The 21,651-nt window shown below is 35.3% G+C and overlaps 1 protein-coding gene across 4 annotated transcripts in view; it reads right to left on the reverse strand.

Moving 5' to 3' along the window:
- Nucleotides 1-21,651, reverse strand: part of YAF2 (YY1 associated factor 2) — a 66,238-nt gene that overhangs the window by 25,805 nt on the left and 18,782 nt on the right. The window contains exons 1-2 of one of the 4 annotated variants that reach the window (XM_060024602.1): nucleotides 7,741-8,052; nucleotides 6,661-6,743 (exon numbers count right to left, since the gene is read on the reverse strand). The exons of 1 other annotated variant lie outside the window; for it this stretch is intronic. In XM_060024602.1, the coding sequence (XP_059880585.1) occupies nucleotides 6,661-6,743; nucleotides 7,741-7,833 (176 nt within the window). In that variant the 5' untranslated portion in view covers nucleotides 7,834-8,052. Of the gene's footprint in view, nucleotides 1-6,660; nucleotides 6,744-7,740; nucleotides 8,053-16,779; nucleotides 16,913-21,651 lie in introns of those variants that run through there. 2 more of the 4 variants (XM_060024604.2, XR_009521182.2) reach the window with 2 other exon arrangements.

The raw sequence follows: 21,651 nt of genomic DNA on the forward strand, positions 1-21,651 counted from the left end.
CATTTCTCCCACCCCCAGCCCCTGGAAGCAACCATTCTGCTCTGCTTCTATGAGTTCAACTTTTTTAGATTCCACATATATGTGACACCATGCAGGATTTGTCTTTCCACAGCCCATACTTACAACATGTCACAAGGCTGTCTTGTCTGGCTTACTCAGTATCACCTTTTAGAACCTCATGCAGCATGTTATTCTGGAGCCATTAAGATGTTTGGGGACATCTGCCCTTATCCCCTTATCTGAAATGGCAGTTCCAGAATGCTGTCTCATTCTAGCTGGTGATTCTTTTCTCTCCTGTCTTGGCGTCAGCTACCACTTCTCCGTATATCTGATTTGGGCAACCTTAGTCTTCTCAGTCACAACTCCAAGCCCCAAGCTGCTTCTAATTTAATATCTACCATAATCAAAGAAGAAGGGAAAATTGCCAAGAATGAGATCTTATCAAATTGGTGATCATATTCTATACAATTGTTTTACATCACTGTTAACAACTGTGACACAAAAAAATTGCATGAAGCAGAATACGGTTGTAATTCTTAAACCTGCATATAGCACTCTAGAAGCTAATGGGGGAGATGTGGATGATGAGGAAGAGGTGACTACAGAGCTCCTTATCCCTTCTGCAATGAAAGCAGCTCTGCTTTCACTTTATTAATTGGAGCTCCAAACAAAATTATATGAGATTTCATTTTTATAAATTTATTTATTTTTGGCTGCATTGGGTCTTCACTGCCACACTCCGGGCTTTCTCTACTTGCAGCGAGCGGGGGCTACTCTTTGTTGCGGTGCGCGGGCTTCTCATCGTGGTGGCTTCTCTTGCTGCATAGCACGGGCTTTAGGTAAGCGGGCTTCAGTAGTTGTGGCACGTGGGCTCACTAGTTGTAGTGCATGGGCTCAGTAGTTGTGGCTCGCGGGCTCTAGAGCACAGGCTCAGTAGTTGTGGCACACGGGCTTAGTTGCTCTACAGCATGTGGGATCTTCCCGGACCAGGACTCGAACCCGTGTCCCCTGTGCTGGCAGGCGGATTCTTAACCACTGCGCCACCAGGGAAGTCCTATGAGATTTTTTTTTTTAATGGGAAAACTATTAAAATAAACTAACCAAAAACACTGTAGGACTGTGTTTGTGGAAATTATTGAAAAATGGCTGAAAATTCAACAAGGTGGATAGTTCTTGAATCTAGTAACCGAATGCCCAGAACAAAGCACTGAATGTTATCCCAAGGGTTTGGGGATTACTTCAATATCACGCTTCTCTAATTTCTATAACTCTTAGCACATCTAGAACAAAGTTAAATAATACTGAAGAGAATTTCCTTGCCTTGTTTCTAATATTAATATCACTTAATTTCTAATATATCTCCATGAAGCACTTTCCTGATTATGGTTTTGAGGTGCATATTTTAATTATGTTATGGTTTTATTAAAGACTGTTTCCAGATTTTTTAGGAGAATGTTTTTACATTTTTAAACTCAATTAATTGAGGTTTTTTTGTTTTGAGGTTTGGGAAGGTTTCATGGTTTGGTTTCTAGTTCTTGCTTTTTTATTAACTTAAATTTTCATCGTAGAGTGTATGGTTGATAACACCTTTTTCCTCCCAGTTTTCTTTCTAGTACTTATTTTTGAAAATGTCACATGGGCAATAAAAAAGGTGTCGTTCTTTTTACAATAAAAAAGTATGATATATTATATCAGATTTATTGACTATATAATTCCGAGTCTCCATATCTCATATTTAATCTCTCTGATGTGGAAAGGACTGAAAGATGTTTTAAAGTCTCCCGTTACTGTTATATTTCTTTCTCTTCCTCCTTGAATTTACAGTTTTCACTTTAAACACTTCAATGCTTCATCTTCGGAAAATAAAGATTTGTGGTTCTCTTCATATTGGTAACTGTATCCTTGATTATTACAAAGGGCCTCTCTTTTTTTCACCTGATGTTTACTGCTTTTAATTCAACACTGTCTAGCAATACCATCCAATGATTAATTTTTTGTTTTTATTTGCCTAGTATCTTGTTTTGACTATCCATTTACCTCCAACCCCCTTAGTAATTTTGTTCTAGATATCTCTAACATCAAGTGTGTAGCTGGGTTTTGTGTTTTATCTAATCTGAGTCTTGCTGAACAGCTAAGCTTATGTCATGGGCTTCTATTGTTTTAATAAGCACATATGATCTTGCTTCTATGTTTTCTGGGTCTGTTTTTCCTTTCATGCTCATTCTTTTTATCTTCCATCTTTTGCTACACAGTTATTCACATATTAAACAAATGTTTACTGAGCACCTACTATGTGCCAAGTACCATACTTAGTGTTAAGAACACAATGGTAAACAAAAAAGTTAGCTACATACATACAATTACAAACTGGTTTTGTTCTTCCCCACCCCCACTCAAATACCATTAGCAATTCCAACAGGAGTTGGCATAGATAAGGCTTCCAAGGAAGATTGCTCACATGATCTGACATGCTCAGACTTAAATAACACAAAGGAGGTGCTCCAATGAAATAGTGGGAGAAAGATTATATTGGGCAGAAAGTAAGCAATGAGTGTACAAAGGTGGCAAAGAACTCGGTGGGCTATAGAAACTGAAGGAAAGGCTGAAGGATATTGAGCAAGGGGGAAGAACTACATGAGATTAAGAGGTAGAAAGGCCATATCAGGTCTTCAAATGGGCCAAGTTAAAGAAAGAATCTTGGCTTTATTTTAGGTACAATAGGTATCCTGAAATACTTTTAAATTTTAAACGTAGCGAATGAAGCGTGACACGTATGGAACTGAAGAGACCAAGTGGTACAGTATTAGAGTAGCCCTGACAGGAGACGGTGGTGACTTGGAGTAGTTGGCAAATGGTGAAGATGGATCCAAAGATTTTAATCAAGGTGGTATTATCACTCTTCCTCTTACCCTTCTCCCAGTTCTGGAGTTATGTGGTCTACTTTTAGACCTATTCAAGATTACTTTTACATGTAGTATAATTTGGTTGCTTATTAAAAAGACATGCTACATAAACTCATTCATTCAGTAAATATTTATCAATTGTTTATTACTGCCAGGAAACATTCTAGGCATGGGAATATAGCAAGAAAGAAAAAAAAAATCCCTAGCCTTGCAGAGCTTACATGTTGTGAAATAAAATAAAACTAAGTCTTCTTTATGTATCTCATTATGTCCTACCATAATATTCTAAATCGGGTAACATTAAAGCATTTTTTGATGTAGTATAGTCATTCATTCACTCAACAGACATTTACCAAACACCATCTATGTACCAGGTCCTACTCTACAGGTATACAGTAATATCCCCTCATGAGCACACATATTAATTGCTAGAGATAGGCACACACACAGACACACACACACACACAAATATATATATATATATAATTTATCTGTATTATTATAAACAAGCATACACATATATATTATTATATGTGTGTATGAGTAGAAGGTAGGAGTAGAATAAAAATAAAGCAGGGTATGGGAAGAAGCACAGAAGTGCTATTTTTCTGCAGGGAAATCAGGTAAGCACCTCTCATGAGGTTACTCTTAAGCAGAGTTCTTAAGCAGAGTCCTCAGCGAAGTGCAGGAGGAAGCCATGCAGGTATCTAGATGTGAAACATTCCAGGAAAGGCAAAATCAACTGTAAAGGCCCTGAGGCAGAAGGCTGGTATGTTCAAAGAACACTAAGGTGACCAAAATGTCTGAACTGCAATGAGTGAGAGAGAAAATGGTAAAATCAGTCTGAAGAGGTGGCCAAGGACCAGACCATGCAAAGCCCTCCTTTTCTACAATGGAGATAACTTGGAATTTTATTCTAAGTAGGATGGGAAATGAAGTAGGATGTGAAGGTTCTGAATAGGAGAATAACATGATCTGACTAAAGTTAAAACCAAAACTACTTGGTTGCCCTACTTAGAATGGTCAAAATCTAGAACACTGACAACACCAAATGCTGGAGAGGATGTGAAGCAAAAGGAACTCTCAGGTACAGTCACTTAAGAAGACAGTTTGGTAGCATTTTATAAAACTAAATATACTCTTACCATACAATCTAGCAAGCATGCTCTTTGGTATTTACCAAAGGAGTTGAAAACTTATGTCCACACAAAAACCTACATATGGATGTTTACAGCAGCTTTATTCATAATTACCAAAACTTGGAAGAAACCAAAATGTCCTTCAATAGGTGAATGGATAAATAAACTGTGGTACATGCAGACAATGGAATATTATTCAGTGCTAAAAAGAAATGAGTTATCAAGCCACCAAAACACATGGAGGAATCTTAAATGCGTATTACTAAGTGAAAGAAGCCAATCTGAAAAGGCAAATACTGTATGATTCCAACTATATGACCTTCTGGAAAAGGTGAAAGTATAGAGACAATAAAAAGATCAGTGGTTGCCAGGGGTTGGAGGAGGGAAGGATGGAATAGGCAGAGAACCGAAGACTTTTAGGGCAGTGAAGCTATTCTGCATGATGTTATAATAGTAAATACATGCCATAATATATTTGTCCAAACCCACAGAATGTGTAACACCAAGAGTGAATCCTAATGTAAACAATGAACTTTGGGGGATAATTATGTTTCAATACAGGTTCATCAATTATAACAAATGTACCACTCTGGTGGGGATGTTGATAATGGGGGAAGCTATGCAAGTGTGGAGGCAGGGGATATATGGGAAATCTCTGTACCTTCCACTCAGTTTTGCTCTGAACCTAAAACAGCTCTAAAGAATAGTCTATTTAAAAAACAAAAACTGATTGCTTTAGAAGAGTGAATATAAATGGTATGAATGACATATCCCCTTGCAAAACAGTCTGGGGGAGATTTTAAGGTAATGTCCTTCTTATAGTTTCCCAAGTCAATCACATTTAGAGTTTGTGGTCCACAAGGCAAAGCTCTGAGACATGAAGATCTATAATTAAATTCTGGCTCTGCTACTGAATGACTTCTGTTCTTATGTAAGTCACTTAACCTTTCTGGACACTGCTTTCTTGAGAAGATAATTACAATAATAATAGTCATTCTACAAAGGGGTTTGTGAGGATCAAATTAAAATGAGCACTGGAAACTTAAAAAAAAAAATTACCTGGCTGCTATTTAGAGACCAGATGGTAGGGGAGCAGAGAGTAATCACAGAAACCAGTTAGGAACTTACTACAATAGGCAGGCAGGAGATGATGGTGGCTTATATTAGGAAGGCAACAACAGAGTGTGGAAGAAGTGGCAGAATTCCAAATATATTTTGGAGGTACAGCAGACAGGATTTGTAGATGAATAGGAAGTAAAGGATAAGAGAGAGAGTGAGGGGAGAGAGAATGTGTCATCAGAAAGAAGGAATTTGGGGAGAGAAATCTAAGTTCAATTTTGCACATTAAGATTGAGACACCTAGGACTTCCCTGGTGGCACAGTGGTTAAGAATCCGCCTGCCAATGCAGGAGACAAGATATCGCGCCCTCGTCCGGGAAGATCCCACATACCGTACAGCAACTAAGGCCATGTGCCACAACTACTGAGCCAGTGTGCCACAACTACTGAAGCCCGCGCACCTAGAGCCCGTGCTCTGCAACAAGAGAAGCCACCGCAATGAGAAGCCCACGCACTGCAACAAAGAGTAGACCCCGCTCACCCCAACGAGAGAAAGCCTGCATGCAGAAATGAAGACCCAACGCAGCCAAAAATAAATTAAAAAAAAAAAAAAAGATTGAGATACCTGGAAGACACGAAGTGGAGTTGCCTAAATAACTGTCTAATGTTTCACACTCAAAAAAGTGGGAGATGTTTACATCTAACTTATTGAAAACACTCACTGTTTTACAGCCACATCTTAAACATGCATATGGTAAATAGCAAGACCTTCCAAATGCCAGTATCAGTTAAACTATTATACCAACAGGTGATTAAAACAAGACAGACATGGTTTTAACCCTTAGTTTACAGTTTAGTGTGAGAAACAGAAAAATACACAAGTAATTAAAATATATGCACTATGGGAGAAGTCCAAAATGGAGGAAGAAATTTAGGCAGAGATGAAAACTACCTTAACATCACCTATAAATAACACTCAAATGCTGCACTCACTACGCTGAGTGACGTGCACTGACCATAATGGGTATTATGAACATAGTAGGGTTAGGAAGAAAATAGAATGGGATTGAGATTCTACTAGAAGGGAGATGGAGTAACAAAGAGGTAGGTTAAGAAAGACTGGAAACTCCAAACAGGTACGAAAGTTAAACAAAAATTAAGACAAGAAAACAGCCCAGGAAACCCCAGAATCTGAGCATTTATATATTCAGAGCCCAAGTAATCTCATGTTAGAAGAATAAGGTTTGGCACTCTTTGAAATAATTTACAGAAGATTGTTCTGCTGGTACTGGGACACATGGATAACCATCAGAGGTTACAAATTCATTTACTGAGAATAATCTTCTTAAATGTCCCTCATCTAGGAAAGATGAAACCAAAAAGCTATTAAAATGTCAAGTCACATGTCTTGTACCTTAGTTATGGCTTTATTTTGCAGTATGTTCATTCTCAAACAGTATCAACTAGGGGAAAAAATGGGTTGATTTGAAAATCTCCAAGCCCTTAGTATCTTAGAGAATGGATACTCAATTCCCGTAAAGTAAGATGTTAGATCTCACCTCATAAAAAAGAAGTCTGCATGTAAGGAAACCTTCTGCTTCAGAGCAGTGACTTTGAACCAAGAAAGGAGAGGTTTGTTACCCTGCTGGGATGAGGGAAATAACAATGACAATAATGTGCAGTCAACGCTTGAAAAACAGAGGGCTTAGGGGTGACCACCCCCATGCAGTCAAAAATCTGAATATAACTTATAGTTGGCCCTTTGTATCCAGGGTTTCTGCACATCCATGGATTCAATCAGTGGCAGAGTGTAGTACTGCAGTATTTACTATTGAAAAACATCCACATATAAGCAGACCCATGCAGTTCAAAGGTCAACTGTATAATGCTACCTACTATGCCCATGTAGAAGATCTGAGTCTGATATTCTGATGAAAGGAGGAACTGATACTCTGATTAAAAGCTTATAGGAAGGAAACTTTACAATTTATCTAAAGAAATTAAGTAGGCCTGGAAATGAGAAAACATTACAGAAAGACCTAAATGGTCTGTCAAATTTAGGAATGCATAGTAGGGTTTCAGGTTACCAATAATCAATAGTAAAGCTAAGCACCTATGAACAGGTGAAGCAATAAAAGAAAAAAAAATACTCAAAGCATCTTTAACGAGAAGTAACAGACGGAGAACTATATAAAACCAAATGTTTTTCAGATGCTCCAAATCTGCACTGTATAATACAGAAGCCATATGTGGGTCCTGAGCACTTGAAATGTGCTAATCTGAATTGAGATGTGCTCTAAGTATAAAATACATCCCAGATTTTTAACACTTAATATGAAAAAGATTGTGAAATATCCTGCTAAAAACTGAAAGGGTAATATTTTAGATAAATTGAGTTACATTTTAATTTGGCCACAAGAAATTTTAAAATTATATATATAAGTCCCTTTTGTGGCTTGCATTGTATTTCTACTGGACAGTGCTGTTATAAATTAGTCATGTTTAATGTGAAGCCTTAAGTTAATATGACTATTTTTAACATTTTCATTGAACTTAATAGTTTGTTCCTTTAGTACTAAATTCCTCTTGGGTACATCCTGAATAAGATGATTTTAATGTGAAGAACAATGACAGCTTACCAGACTGTCCAGAAAATGGACTGAATCAAATATCTGGGGAGGGGCTTGAGCCAGCAGGATTGTTCCACCCAATGTTAGCCAGGCTCTCTTCATGTTATCTCTGGCAAAAGGGTTACATAGCAAGAAAGAAGCACTATGTACACACAGAACAGGATTTGACCAATAGTTTAGTCAAATCCATCCAGGATAACAATAAACTTTGTTTTAGGATTTTTCTCAATTACAATCCTAGTGTTAAACTTACAGTGTAAGATAAATATCTTTCACTATGATTTATTCAAGCTTACCCATTCTCAGCAATTTTCAGATATTCAAATTCACCCTTTGAGGAAAGAGCTCGCCTAATTTCAATTTGCTATAAAGGAAAACACACCTCTCTCATTAGGGTGAAAGGAAATAACTGTATTACTCTTTATGAGATACCATGACAGATTTTAAAAGATAGTGCAATTCTCATAAACACTAATACCATCTGGAAACATTCCATGGTCCATCTGGAAACTTAAAAAGAATGTTGTTTTAGGAAATTAAGAATTTCACAAACAAGATACAGAACATAAAACTTTTACAAGATAGCACTGACTCAAAGACAGAGAATGCAATATCTGAGAAAAACAACTGAACTATCCCAATATTACAAGACTACTAATTTTTAAAAAATGTATTGGACTCAGCACAAAGAAAATTATATTGGATTTTAGAGATCCAATATTTCCTACAGATTAAAATATTTCTCAAGTCAGAATTCTTTGGCACAAAACAATTCAAGACTTCATATATAATTCTCAAACTGCCTTAGACTTTGGTAATCAGTTGAAGAAATGGAACCAGTGGAAGACACCCTAGACGGCTAGAGGAGAACTTTGGGCTCAGGTGTTAGTTAATTTGAGAGCGAAGTGTCAAAGTGCATTCATTTCAACATCCAGGGGTCTACTAAGCACAAGGTATTAAACTAAGTTTTGGAGATATCATGGTGAACAAGCTACAATCTCTGACCATTATAGAATTTATTCTCTCATAGTTTTGTAAAAGAATAAGAAGTAGGATTGCCATCAATATTTCATTGCCCGTTTCTCTTGCCCCAACTCAAGACATTTCCCCCTTCTCCTATTTGTATATGGAGGGGAAAGGGTGGGGATGGAGAAACAGGGAAGAAGAGATAGAGACATAACATACTGAATTAAAAGTATTTTTCTCATCTCTTTCCCTGTTCCACTCTGAACTCCTTAAAGAGAGAGGGTGAAAGCACCCTATCCCCAGCACCTAACCCAGGGTCTGGCACTTACCTGCTGCTCACTATCGCAGAACTAGACTAAATTACAGCCATTTTGCTAGGGCCACTGCTTTTTTCTTTTTCTATATAACCAATACCAAGAATAAATAAAGATTAAAACAATAAAGGTCAATCTTTCCAGTGTTTCCTTTTACAAAAATAAGCATATACATACATTAAGTGCAGATGTTTAAAAGCTATAATGTACATATTACTTTACTTATATTACTTTCATATTAAGGAAAAACATGCAGTTCCATAAGCTAGTTTCTTTTTACCACCATCATTAAGATCTCCCTCACCTCCCAACCCCATCCAGAGGTAACAACTATCATGAGTTTGGTGTAAATGAGATCATATTGTATGCATCATTCTGCAATACCTTTCCCTTGCATTTATGAGGTCTCTCCATATTTATAAACATCAAAAGGTGGCATGGCACAGTGGGCTCTGGAGCCAGGCCACTGAGGTTCAATGCTAGCTTTGAATCCCAGCTCTGCTATCTACTACCTATGAGAGTAGGTAGGGTTATTTACCCCTCTATGCTTCAGTATTCCCATCTATAAAATGGAAATAATGACAGTACCTATTTCTAAGTTCTCATGAGGACTAAAATACTTAATGTTTATAAAATGCTTAGAAGAATTCCTGGGCATAGACAGTAGAATCTGTTTCTTAAATTTAAAAAAATCACTGACAATAACCTAATCATAGATCTAGGTAATCCTTCATTAAATAACTTTTGTATCTTATTTTATTTATCCATGCCTCTTATTGTAGACATTTAGATATTTTTTCCAAACGAATATCCCTGCATAAATCTCCCTGGGCAAATGTGCAAGTTTCTCTAGACTAATACCTTGAATAGTAACTGCTGGATACTAGGTATGCACATTTTAAATTGTGTAACACTTATCTGATCCGGAGCTTTGCAATCTAATGGGTGAAAATCGATGGTTCATAAGCTTTTAACTACATTTCCCTACAAATGAGGCTAAGCATCTTCTCAGTCCAATTTCCAGTTTCCTCTGCTGTGAATTACCTTACTATCCATTGTTCATTTTATTTGTATCACCTATAGTACCTCTTTTGATCTTTTCGTATTCTGGACACAAATGCACTGGACATTACAGACATTACACATATCTGCCAGATGAGACATTATGTTTTAGTCTGGTTTATGATGCCTTACATTAAACCTAAGTTTTTCTTTTTAAGGTAGTCAAATCCTTGATGTTTTTTTATCCTTGAAGGTTCATTCTTTTTTTCTTGACTTGTTAAAGAAGGCCTTACATATCCTAAAGATACATAGTCTTCTATACTTTCCTATTTTTTAAAAACAGTTTCTCATGTTTAGTGTTCAATTCAACCGGAATTTATTTCTGCATATGGTCTGAAGTAGAAATCTAGTTTTCCCCCATATAGAAAAACCAATTCAACAGTCCACATTTTCTTTCCCTGGGGATAGAAAATGCCATCTCTAGCACCTAACAACTTCTCAAATATATATGGATCCATTTCTGAACTCTCTATTCTGTTATGTTAATCTGTCTTTTCCTGTATTAAGCCTATACTGTTTTAAATACGATAAGGCTTTACTTTTCTTTGAGGTATAATTTATATAAAGTATACAAGTACTCAAGTACTATGTACAGCCTGATTTTTAAATATGTACACCCCTGGGTGATCCAACTCAGATCAAGATATTAACATTTCTCATGCTCCAGAACGCTCCTCATATCCCATCTCAGTCAGTACCATGCTTCCAAGATAACCACTATTCTGATCTCGATCACCACAGATTAGTTCTGTTTTTGAGCTTCCTAGGAATGAAATCATACAATATGAACTCTTTTGTGTCTCACTTCTTTTGCTCAACATTTAGTCTAGAAGTTTCATCTCATGTTGTGTGTAGCAGTTTATTTTTTTTCATGCTATGTAGGATTCTACTCTATATATCATAATTTTAAGATTAGTCTAGATATCCAACAGCGCAACTCCCTCTTCCTTGTTCTTTTTCTTCTTTCAGAGCTGTCTTGGTTATTCATGTGCCTTTACTTTTGTATATGAAGGTCATTTTCCACCAAAAAAGAAAAAAAAATCCTACTGAGATTTTTGTCTGAAATTACATATAAATCACAGAGAAGTTAATTTTTTAGCAATATGTATACTTCCCACTAATAATTATAGTATATCCTTTTATTCATGTCTACTTTTATGTCCTTCAATAAAACCTTGGGTACTTTATAGAATTTGCTGTATAAGAGGTATTTTTCATTTTCTAACTGGTTGTCAGTTTGAACGTTGAGCTTGTATCCAGTAACACTGAATTCTCTTATTAGTACAGTCTGTTGATTTTTTAAAAAATTTTTTCTAGGGATATGTTCATCTCATTTTTCTTCCTTTCCAATCCTTTTGTATTTTATTTCTATTTTTTTCTTATCTTATTAGTAGAGATATATTTGTCTTATTCCTGACGTTAAAGGGAATGTTTCTAAGGTTTCGCCATTCAGCATGACACTTGCTGTTTGAAAGACAGCCTTTACTGGAAGAAAAAAGTTCATTTCTCTTCATGGTTTGAGGGTTACCTTTTTAAAAAACATTAATGAGTGCTGAGTTTTATCATATATTTTTACCAAATCTTTCAAGATTTTTTCCCTAAATCTTACCATATAAATTACATTGATATAATTTTCAAATATTGAACTATCCTTACATTCTTATCCTAATTAAAATTTTTCAAGAAAAAATAAAATAATAAAATTTTTATCTCTGTTCATAAATGAGATTGAATGTAATATATTTTCCCTTGTATATTCTTTTCAGTTTAGGTTTCAAGGCTAAATTTGTCTGATAAACAACAGGGCAGCTCTCCCTCTTTTTCTATTATCTGGGTCAGTTTGTATAAAATTGGGATTACCTGTTCCCCAAAAGTATATGTGAAATTATGATTACAAAATCACAATTAAAACTAATCCTTCTGATACTACTTCACACCAATTTTAGGATGGCTTTAATCAAAAAGAGAAATAATGAAAATGTTGGTGAGGGTGTAGAAAAACTAGAACCTTCATACATTGCTGGTGGAAAAGTAAAATGGTACAGCTGCTCTGGAAAACAGTCTGGTAGCCCCCCAAAAGGTTAAACAGAGTTACCATATAACCCAGCAATTCTACTCCTAGGTATACACCCAAGAGAAATGAAAACACATGTTCACACAAACTCTTTCACACAAATGTTGGTACCAGGACTGTTCATAATAGGCAAAAAATAGGAAAAAAAATCCAAATACCCATCAACTGATGTGGTATATCCACACAATGCAATACTATTTGGCCATAAAAAGGAATGAAGTATATTGATACATGCTACAACATGGCTGGACCTTAAAAATATTATGCTAAATGAAAGTAGTAAACCACAAAAGGCCATAAACTGAATGATTCCATTGTGTGAAATGTGTAGAACTGGCAAATCTATAGAAACAAAGAGTAGATTAGTGGTTGTCTAAGGCTTGAGGGTTTGTGGAGAACTGGGACTGACTGCTAATATGTACATGGTTTCTTTCTGAGGTGATGAAAATATTCTAAAATTGACTGTGGTAATGATTGAACAATTCTGTAAAAATATTAAAAACCATTAAATTGTACATTTTAAATGGGTAGGTGGTATGGTTTATGAACTATAGCTCAATTAAGTTGATATTTTAAAAAACTTCTTGGGGAAATTTACTATAGCTTCAATGTCTTAGTGGTTTTTAGTTCCTATGGGTTTTCTTTTTCTTGTACAATTTTTGAATGATTTTTTCCCTAGAAAACAGACCATTTCACCAGGTTTTTAAAATTTATATACACATAAATTAATAGTGATTTCTTATGGTTTTAAAAATTACAATTACTATTTGTAATTATATCCCATTTTATAACTTTATTATTTGTGTCATCTGCTTCTTGGTGAGTACTTCCAGAACTTAATCAACTGAAAAGAACCAGCTTCAATTTGAATGAACATTGCTACTATTTCTATTGTTGATTACTTTCTATTTCATCAAATTCTACTTTTATTTTCCTTTCCTCTTTCCTTCTTTCTTTGGTTTTACTTTTTACTTTTTTTAGTTTTTTGAGCTGTATATCCGGGTCACTTATTTTCTTTCAACCTAATACATGCATTTAAGGTTATACGTTTACCCCTAAGCACCACTTTTCTTATATCCCTCAAGTTCTGATACAATGCTTTTGTTGTGATTCAGTTCTAATTATTTCATAATTTCCACTTTTTTTTTTTAATCCTTGAAAATTCTTAGTCATTTTTTCTTCAATATTGCTTCTCTACCATTCTCTGTATTCTCTCTTCTGAAACTCTAATTAGAGACACCCTGGAGCTTTTCAATCTATTTCTAAGGTGTCTTAGTTTTTATTTTCTATTTTTCATCTCTTTATCTCCCTGTGCTCTAGTCCTGGAAGAGTTAACCTGTTTTATCTTGAAATTAACAACTTCTATCTTTAGCTACAACTAATCTTCTATTTTGCCCAATGATTTTTTAAAAATTTATTTATTTTATTTATTTATGTTTGGCTGCACTGGGTCTTTGTTGCTGCACGTGGGCTTTCTTTCATTGCAGCGAGCGTGGACTACTCTTAGTTGTGGTGCACGGGCTTCTCACTGCGGTGGCTTCTCTTGCTGTGGAGCACGGGCTCTAGGCGCGTGGGCTTCAGTAGTTGCAGCGCACAGGTTTAGTTGCTCTGTGGCATGTGGGATCTTCCAAGACCAGGGATCGAACCCATGTGCCCTGCATTGGCAGGCAGATTCTTAACCACTACACCACCAGGGAAGTCGCCCAATGATTATTTTATAACTAGATATATTTTTCATTTTCAAGATTTCAATTGGTTAATTTATATATCTACATATATTTTTTTCTTGACTGTTCTTATTCAATTATAATGGAATATGCTCTGAATAATAAAAAAGGAATAGATATACTTTAATCTAATATACTTTTAGGTGAAATGTTCTTTGAAAAGTTCTCCATTATAAAATTCTTCTTTAATGTCAAAAAAAAAATACTTCTTAAGAGCTCTCTTGAATGCTATTCACTGAATGTTATCCCACTGTGCCTACCTGCATCAAGGCATGGAAAGAATAAGTCCTATTATTGCCATTTTAGAATTAGAGAAACTGAAGCACAATAAAGTTCTTTATAAAATACTTTCTCCCCAACTTTTGTTTGAAAAATATCAGAGCCACAGAAAAGTTGAAAGTACAATGTATACCACCATACCCTTCACCTAGATTTTAAACTGTTAAAATTTTCCAGATCTGCTCGCTCTCTCCTTTTCTCTCTCTTTACATACACATATCACTACATCCAGATAGCCACACATTATTCTTCTGAACTCATCATGATATTTCACTTCTAAATATTTCAGCATGCATCTCTACAGAACAAGGGCATTCTCATACCATATCACACTAAAAAAACCAGGAGACTGAAGAGTCGGCAGATTCAAATCAAACACTTAAATCATCTGACTGACTGTTCTTCATTTTGGCTTGTCTAATTAGACCTGAAGTGGTTCTCTGGTGATTATTTAGAAGTGACAATCAATCTGTCAAAAAGCATTTCCTTCCTTCAGTGACCTTGAAATCAGATTTCATTTACTGCTTCATCAGACAGGTATCTTAAATCCAAGCATTTCTGAAAAAATCAAGCAATAATCTTCTAAGATATTCCAATCTCAAAAATCAAGTATACTACTACACAGAGTCTTAAAGCGAATACAATTGAATTAACACTGTCAAAGCTATACATTCTTTTCTAACGTGCAATGGAAGTTTATAGTGTATTAAACAATTATAATTTCACTATACCAGCTTTGAAGGAAAAAAGTTGTTGTTCTTAAGAAAAAATACACAGTACAGGGGCTTCCCTGGTGGCGCAGTGGTTGAGAGTCCGCCTGCCAATGCAGGGGACACAGGTTCGTGCCCCGGTCTGGGAGGATCCCACATGCCGCGGAGCGGCTGGGCCCGTGGGCCATGGCCACTGGGCCTGCGCGTCCGGAGCCTGTGCTCCGCAACGGGAGAGGCCACAACAGTGAGAGGCCCGCATACGGCAAAAAAAAAAAAAAAAAATACACAGTACAAACAGGATTGATTACCCAAATGAACCCGTTTTATAAATGAAAAAACTGGCAAGTATATTTGTGATTCTACATAAAAACTAATTTTTCAATGGGCACGATTTAATCTCAGTCACTAATGTTAGGAAGTAAGATAGCACAATAAAATCCTATCCTTGCTCTCAAAGACCATACAAGTCAGCTTAAGAGTTTTATATCAGAAGAAATAACAATCAATACAACCTGAAGCTAATATTTAAAGCTAAACTGTGTCATACAGATAAGAATTATACCTACAATCACAGAAATATTTAAGATCAAACTACAATCAAATAATAGCTAATAAGAGAAGTTACTATGTGCCACTAGGCACTGTTCTAAGTACACTCCAAGAATTAGTTAATTCAATCCTCATAACAATCTCATTTTTCCACTGAAGAAGCAGAAATAACAGAGATGCCAGCATAAAAGGATTTATGTAAGGGGTAGGACCTGACCTCAACCTTAAAGTATAGAGAAGAAGAATGAAAAGAGGGTCATTTCAAGAAAATGGAAAAGCACAAGCCAAAGCATGAATATGAGAAGTATCCTGGTAAGACCAAAACAAAAGTTTCAAATTGAAGAAATTAAGGCTGGATAAATAGGATGGGATTAGATTACGGGAGGCCCTAAGTACCCAGCAAATGGATGAAATTTTATAAACAGCAAGAGCACAGCACCACTACAGGTCTTTATGTGCTATAAGTGGCCTTTTAACAATGGTAACCTGGTAACAATGCAGAATGAGTGAGAGAGAAATGGGAAGCAAGGAACTCAGTCCAATTCTAACATTTACATAAATAAATGGGGTTGGTACATGAGGAATCACAGAGCTCATAGTGAAACAACTATGTCACCCCTTCACATCAATAAGCCAATCCATTATGAATAATGAAGTGGTAAGTATAATTGCAACACACCCTGAATTATTTCCAAATATACCTTCAACGAAATTAAAAGGTACACTGAAAACTAGGTCAGTAAGAAGTAAAACTATTCTTGCTGTTTAGTACTGTGCCAAAAGAATTTGGCCGAATTTGACATAAGCAGAAATTTTACAGTACAAGTATCTACTTCAATAAAACAAACATCACAAATAAAGGAATTAAAATAATTCAACATATAGCTTCCTCATACTGCTTTAGAACTATTGCACTATTTATCAAAAGGCAATAAATATATAATTTTAATAAACAGCTATTATGTAAATGTATACTTTAAAATTAATGTCACATTTATTCATGTACCCATTAAGCACTAGGTATTTATCATCCATACAGTAAATTCTATAATCCACATCAAACTTACAAAAAGAGGCTATCCCAAACAACTTCCTCTCTTTGTAATTAAATGAACTCCTAAAGAGAAGAAATGTGGGGAAAAAATCTTAAGTCTGTGAAAACTAGATTACTTACCAGCAACTTGAGTTATCCTATTGGGTCTTTTCCCTCACAGATCCACCTCTCTTGCCCTTCTGTCCAGCATGAGAATCTTCCTGATGGGCATCCACTGGAACTGAGGGGGCATGCAGTACAGACGCATATGTAAGAAAGTTGGGGGGAGGGGATTTGGGAGATGCTAGAGACATGCTTCAGTGTGCTTGCTTACCTTCCTGAAATTGGAAATTTCAACGGTCCCTTGGTCCTCGAGGCATTCACAATAACTTCAAAGAATGTGGATCTGTGGAGATTACCCAATAGGAGAACTCCAGTTACTGGTAAGTGATCCAGCTTTTTCTTCTCTATCAGAATAAGAAAATTATTTAAATTCATTTGAGATTATTAATACATGTAGAACTACAGGGGACAGAGTTGTAAATTCATCAGATTATTATATATGAATGCACCAAAGTAAATACAGAAACAATGTGCTAACTATGAGGTCAACAGAAACTTCTGGCATTATCAGAAACACAAGGAAAAGAAAATGATTTGAATGGTTTCATTTTAAAATCTCCAGCTGTAACAAGAGCTATATTTTAATATATAAAAAATCAGCTATCAGACTATTCTATCTCACTAAAACACCACCATCATTTTTTAATATTAGTAAAGGATAATTAGTTGATCAAAATCTACCATTTCTTAACTAGCCATTGTCATTAACATTGCTTGAATTTTGGTGTAGAGGCCACCACAGTGGATTAACAATCTGTAAGACTTCAGATAAAGAGCATCAATGCAATTCCCATTCATCAGTCAATAAGTCTTTAAAATAACCATTTGTTACCTACAACAAACCAACCACACACACATATACAAGTATGTCCACAAAAAAAAAAAAGTATGCCAGGCCACTGATAAACAATGATGCTGATTTTAATGTAAATAATTGTACAAAGTAGTACAGTAATATTTTTGATTAACTGTTATATTTTTTATTTTTATAGCAATAAATTATTTTATTTTACTTAATTTTTTTCCATTTCATTTATTTTTTTTACATCTTTACTGGAGTATAGTTGCTTTACCATGTTGCATTAATTTCTGCTGTATAACAAAGTGAATCAGCTATACGTATACATATATCCCCATATCCCCTCCCTCTTGCATCTCCCTCCCACCCTCCCTATCCCACCCCTCTAGGTGGTCACAAACCACCGAGCTGATCTCCCTGTGCCTATGCAACTGCTTCCCACTAGCTATCTATGTTACATTTGGTAGTGTATATATGTCAATGCTACTCTCTCACCTCCTCCCAGCTTCCCCTTCCCACCCGCCCCCCATGTTACACTTTTTAAATTGGACCTGTCATTGAGAAACAAAAAACTATTCCTAACAGAAGAAAAGTCTCCTCAACAGAACTTTATTTCAGGTTCACATGAAGACTGCCTTTACCTTTAACTCAATACATATTAATCAGGTACATGTTCATTTCAATGTGCTAGAGCAGTGATGACTTCAAACACTAGCTCTTACTGAAGATACAGATACGTTTCAGTTATAGTCTTCCCTGCTACCATTATGCTCCTATTTAATAATTATCCCCTACCTTCAAGAAACATATGGTTTCATGGTTCTTCGTTCTGTGGAAAAAATTAAAGATAATGTATAGCTTTTCCTTTAAGAGTAAACAGGATAAAATTGGGTATAAAATCATTACTCAACAAAAACAAACTGAAAATGTAATTCTAATGAAAATCTTAAGTGTCAATCTTGTTATAAGGTAGTATTTGTATTTAGTAAAGGTTGACAGCACCATGTCGACTGATTTTTCCTAGATTCCTACTTAAAAATACAAATTGTCTCAGATAAATTATATCCATTTTTATATAAATCTGAATTTAAAAAAATAATAATAATTAATGCATTAGCTTTTTTTTTTGGATGAATTAGGATCCTTTGTTTTTAATTTTCTTTTCACTTTTTTTTTTAACATCTTTTTGGGAGTATAATTGTTTACATTGTTGTGTTAGTTGCTGCTGTATAACAAAGTGAATCAGCTATACATATACATATATCCACATATCCCCTCTGTCTTGTGTCTCCTTCTCACCCTCCCTATCCCATACCTCTAGGTGGTCACAAAGCACCCAGCTGAATCTCCCTGTGCTATGCAGCTGCTTCCCATTAGCTATCTATTTTACATTTAGCAGTGTATATATGTCAATGCCACTCTCTCACTTCATCCCAGCTTACCCTTCCCCCTCCCCGTGTCCTCAAGTCCATTCTCTATGTCTGCATCTTTGTTCCTGTCCTGCCCCTAGGTTCTTCAGAACCTTTTTTATTTTAGATTCCATATGTGTTAGCATACAGTATTTGTTTTTTTCTTTCTGACTTACTTCACTCTGTATGACAGACTCTAGGTCCATCCACCTCACTACAAATAACTCAATTTTGTTTCTTCTTATGGCTGAGTAATATTCCATTGTATATATGTGCCACATCTTCTTTATCCATTAATCTGTCAATGGACACTTAGGTTGCTTCCATGTCCTGGCTATTGTAAATGGTGCTGCAATGAACATTGTGGTACATGTCTCTTTTTGAATTACGGTTTTCTCAGGGTATATGCCCAGTAGTGAGATTGCTGGGTCATATAGTAGTTCTATTTTTAGTTTTTTAAGGAACCTCCATACCGTTCCCCATAGTGGCTGTATCAGTTTACATTCCCACCAACAGTGCAAGAGGTTTCCATTTTCTCCACACCCTCTCCAGCATTTGTTGTTTGTGGATTTTTTGTTGATGGCCATTCTGACTGGTGTGAGGTGATACCTCATTGCAGTTTTGATTTGTATTTCTCTAATGATTAGTGATGTTGAACATCCTTTCATGTGTTTGTTGGCAATCTGTATATCTTCTTTGGAGAAATGTCTATTTAGGTCTCCTTCCCATTTCTGGATTGGGTTGTTTGTTTTTTTGATATTGAGCTGCATGAGCTGCTTAATGCATTAGCTTTCAAATGACCCACTCAGGCAAACAGGGGCACTACACAGAACTCAATTTCTAACTGTAATACAGAGATAAACGCCAAAAGGGCCATCTAGTTAACTAGATTCCTAGTTAACATCTGTTCCCTGAAAAGTAAGTAGGTACATGGCATGAAGGTTCTACGTGTTTGGATTGATGCAACAGATACAGGAGCGATAATCCAAATATTCTGTCCTTATGGTATAAGCTAGTATAAAAGTTGTCATTAAAAACTAAATGATAACTTCTAATTTTAATTTATAGTAACACATGCAGTCTCCATTTAGACTCAGATCTTATGAATTGAAAATAAAATCAAGTGCATTTTAAAAAATAATTTGAGAATCAAAATATCTTGAAAATATTTTAAGGTAACCAAAAGGTTCACTTAAGAGACCAGCATTCAAAGCTGTTTGTTGTTGTTATCATAGCATAAGCTCAACTAAGATGGATTTTATCAGAACAGCTGAGAAAAGAAATTCCAGAAATTAGGATACTCTATTCAAAAGTATCCTCTGTAAGCTCTAATAATTGTAACGCCCATCCACAAAAAGGTACTCCTTAGGAATCAAGAACCTAATCAAGTGTTTCACTAATGAGAATCTATTGCATAAAATCAATTTGAACTTTTGAAAGAACTGTTGAGAAAAAAAGAGTTTATTTAGCTAACTTTCACTTCCACTACTACCCATTAGTTTAGACATTATATTTTGGCCAGAAGCAACTTAAATTACAACTGGTTTTGTGATTCCAAGTACATTATTTTCTAACTTTCAATTAAGATTTAAAATTCTAATGTAAGGTATTATAGCTGTGGAAAGTTGTTCGTGGTAAATCCTGGACTTGAAATCCTTTAGCAGTGTAACAAAATTCAACATTATACATATATTCACACATATTTCAGTGACATTATTGATGGTTCATAAATATGGGGGGATGTGTGTACCTCAGTTAACCAAAATAAGGTCAAAAGTGAATTATACACTTACTAAATAATGTTATTTACAGAAACTGTCATCCTTTTTTGCTCCTTAAACAGCTCATCAGATAATCCGTTTCTTAATTAAATTTTCCTTTCCTTCAGCCTTATCCACTACTTAGCTCTACATGAACCCATAAAGAAACAAACAAAAAGAGTACTATTTTCTTAACATAAATTAACCTAAAATCAAGATGGAAAAAACTGTATTTATCTGTAAAATAGGGGTAACAGCAGAACCTACTTCACAGAGCAATTGTGAGGATTAAGTTAATAAAAATATAAGTAATGCATTTAAAAACCATGCCTGGAATCTAACCATATATCAAATTGTAACATAACCACCCAGAAACGGAATTATTTTCAAATGATTTTATATATCTTTAAAGAACTATTAAAAAAATTCTAAGTTTAGAGATTTAGTGTTTGTATTAATTTTGGTACAGCTGGCTCTCTTTATCCAGGGGTTCTGCATCCACAGATTCAACCAACCATACATCAAAAATATTCGGGAAAAAAATTCTACAAAGTTCCAAAAAGCAAAACATGCTAACAACTATTTACATAGCACTTATATTGTATTAGGAATTATAAGTAACCCAGAGATGATTTAAAGTATATGGGAGGATGTATGCAGGTTTATGTTTAACTCCTACACCATTTTAGTAAGGGACTTGAGCATCTTCAGATTTTGGTAACCAAGAGGGTCCCAGAACCAATCACCCATAGATTCCAAGGGATGACTGTACTATTATTTTGAGACTATATTCTTTATATTGCAAGATAAAGAAAATAAGTAATTTATGGTATTGATTAGGAATCACGATGTGCAGCATGAAAGAGATACAAGAACACATGAATATTAAAAGTGCAAATACCACTTATACAAAAATACATATAATTTGGAAATAGTTAAGAAACATTCTAGACAGTAGTTACTAAGTAAGTCACTATCATTATCCTACCAATATAGAAATTATATCTGCTAATATTACAGAATCAGTCACTCCATTAGATTTACTAGTAAAGAAAGCTCCTCAGACCGTTAAAGTTGCCAGAAACATTTACACAAATAATTTTCAATGTTCCAAT

This window comes from Delphinus delphis, chromosome 11 (assembly GCF_949987515.2).
Source record: "Delphinus delphis chromosome 11, mDelDel1.2, whole genome shotgun sequence".
NCBI classification, from domain to species: domain Eukaryota; kingdom Metazoa; phylum Chordata; class Mammalia; order Artiodactyla; family Delphinidae; genus Delphinus; species Delphinus delphis.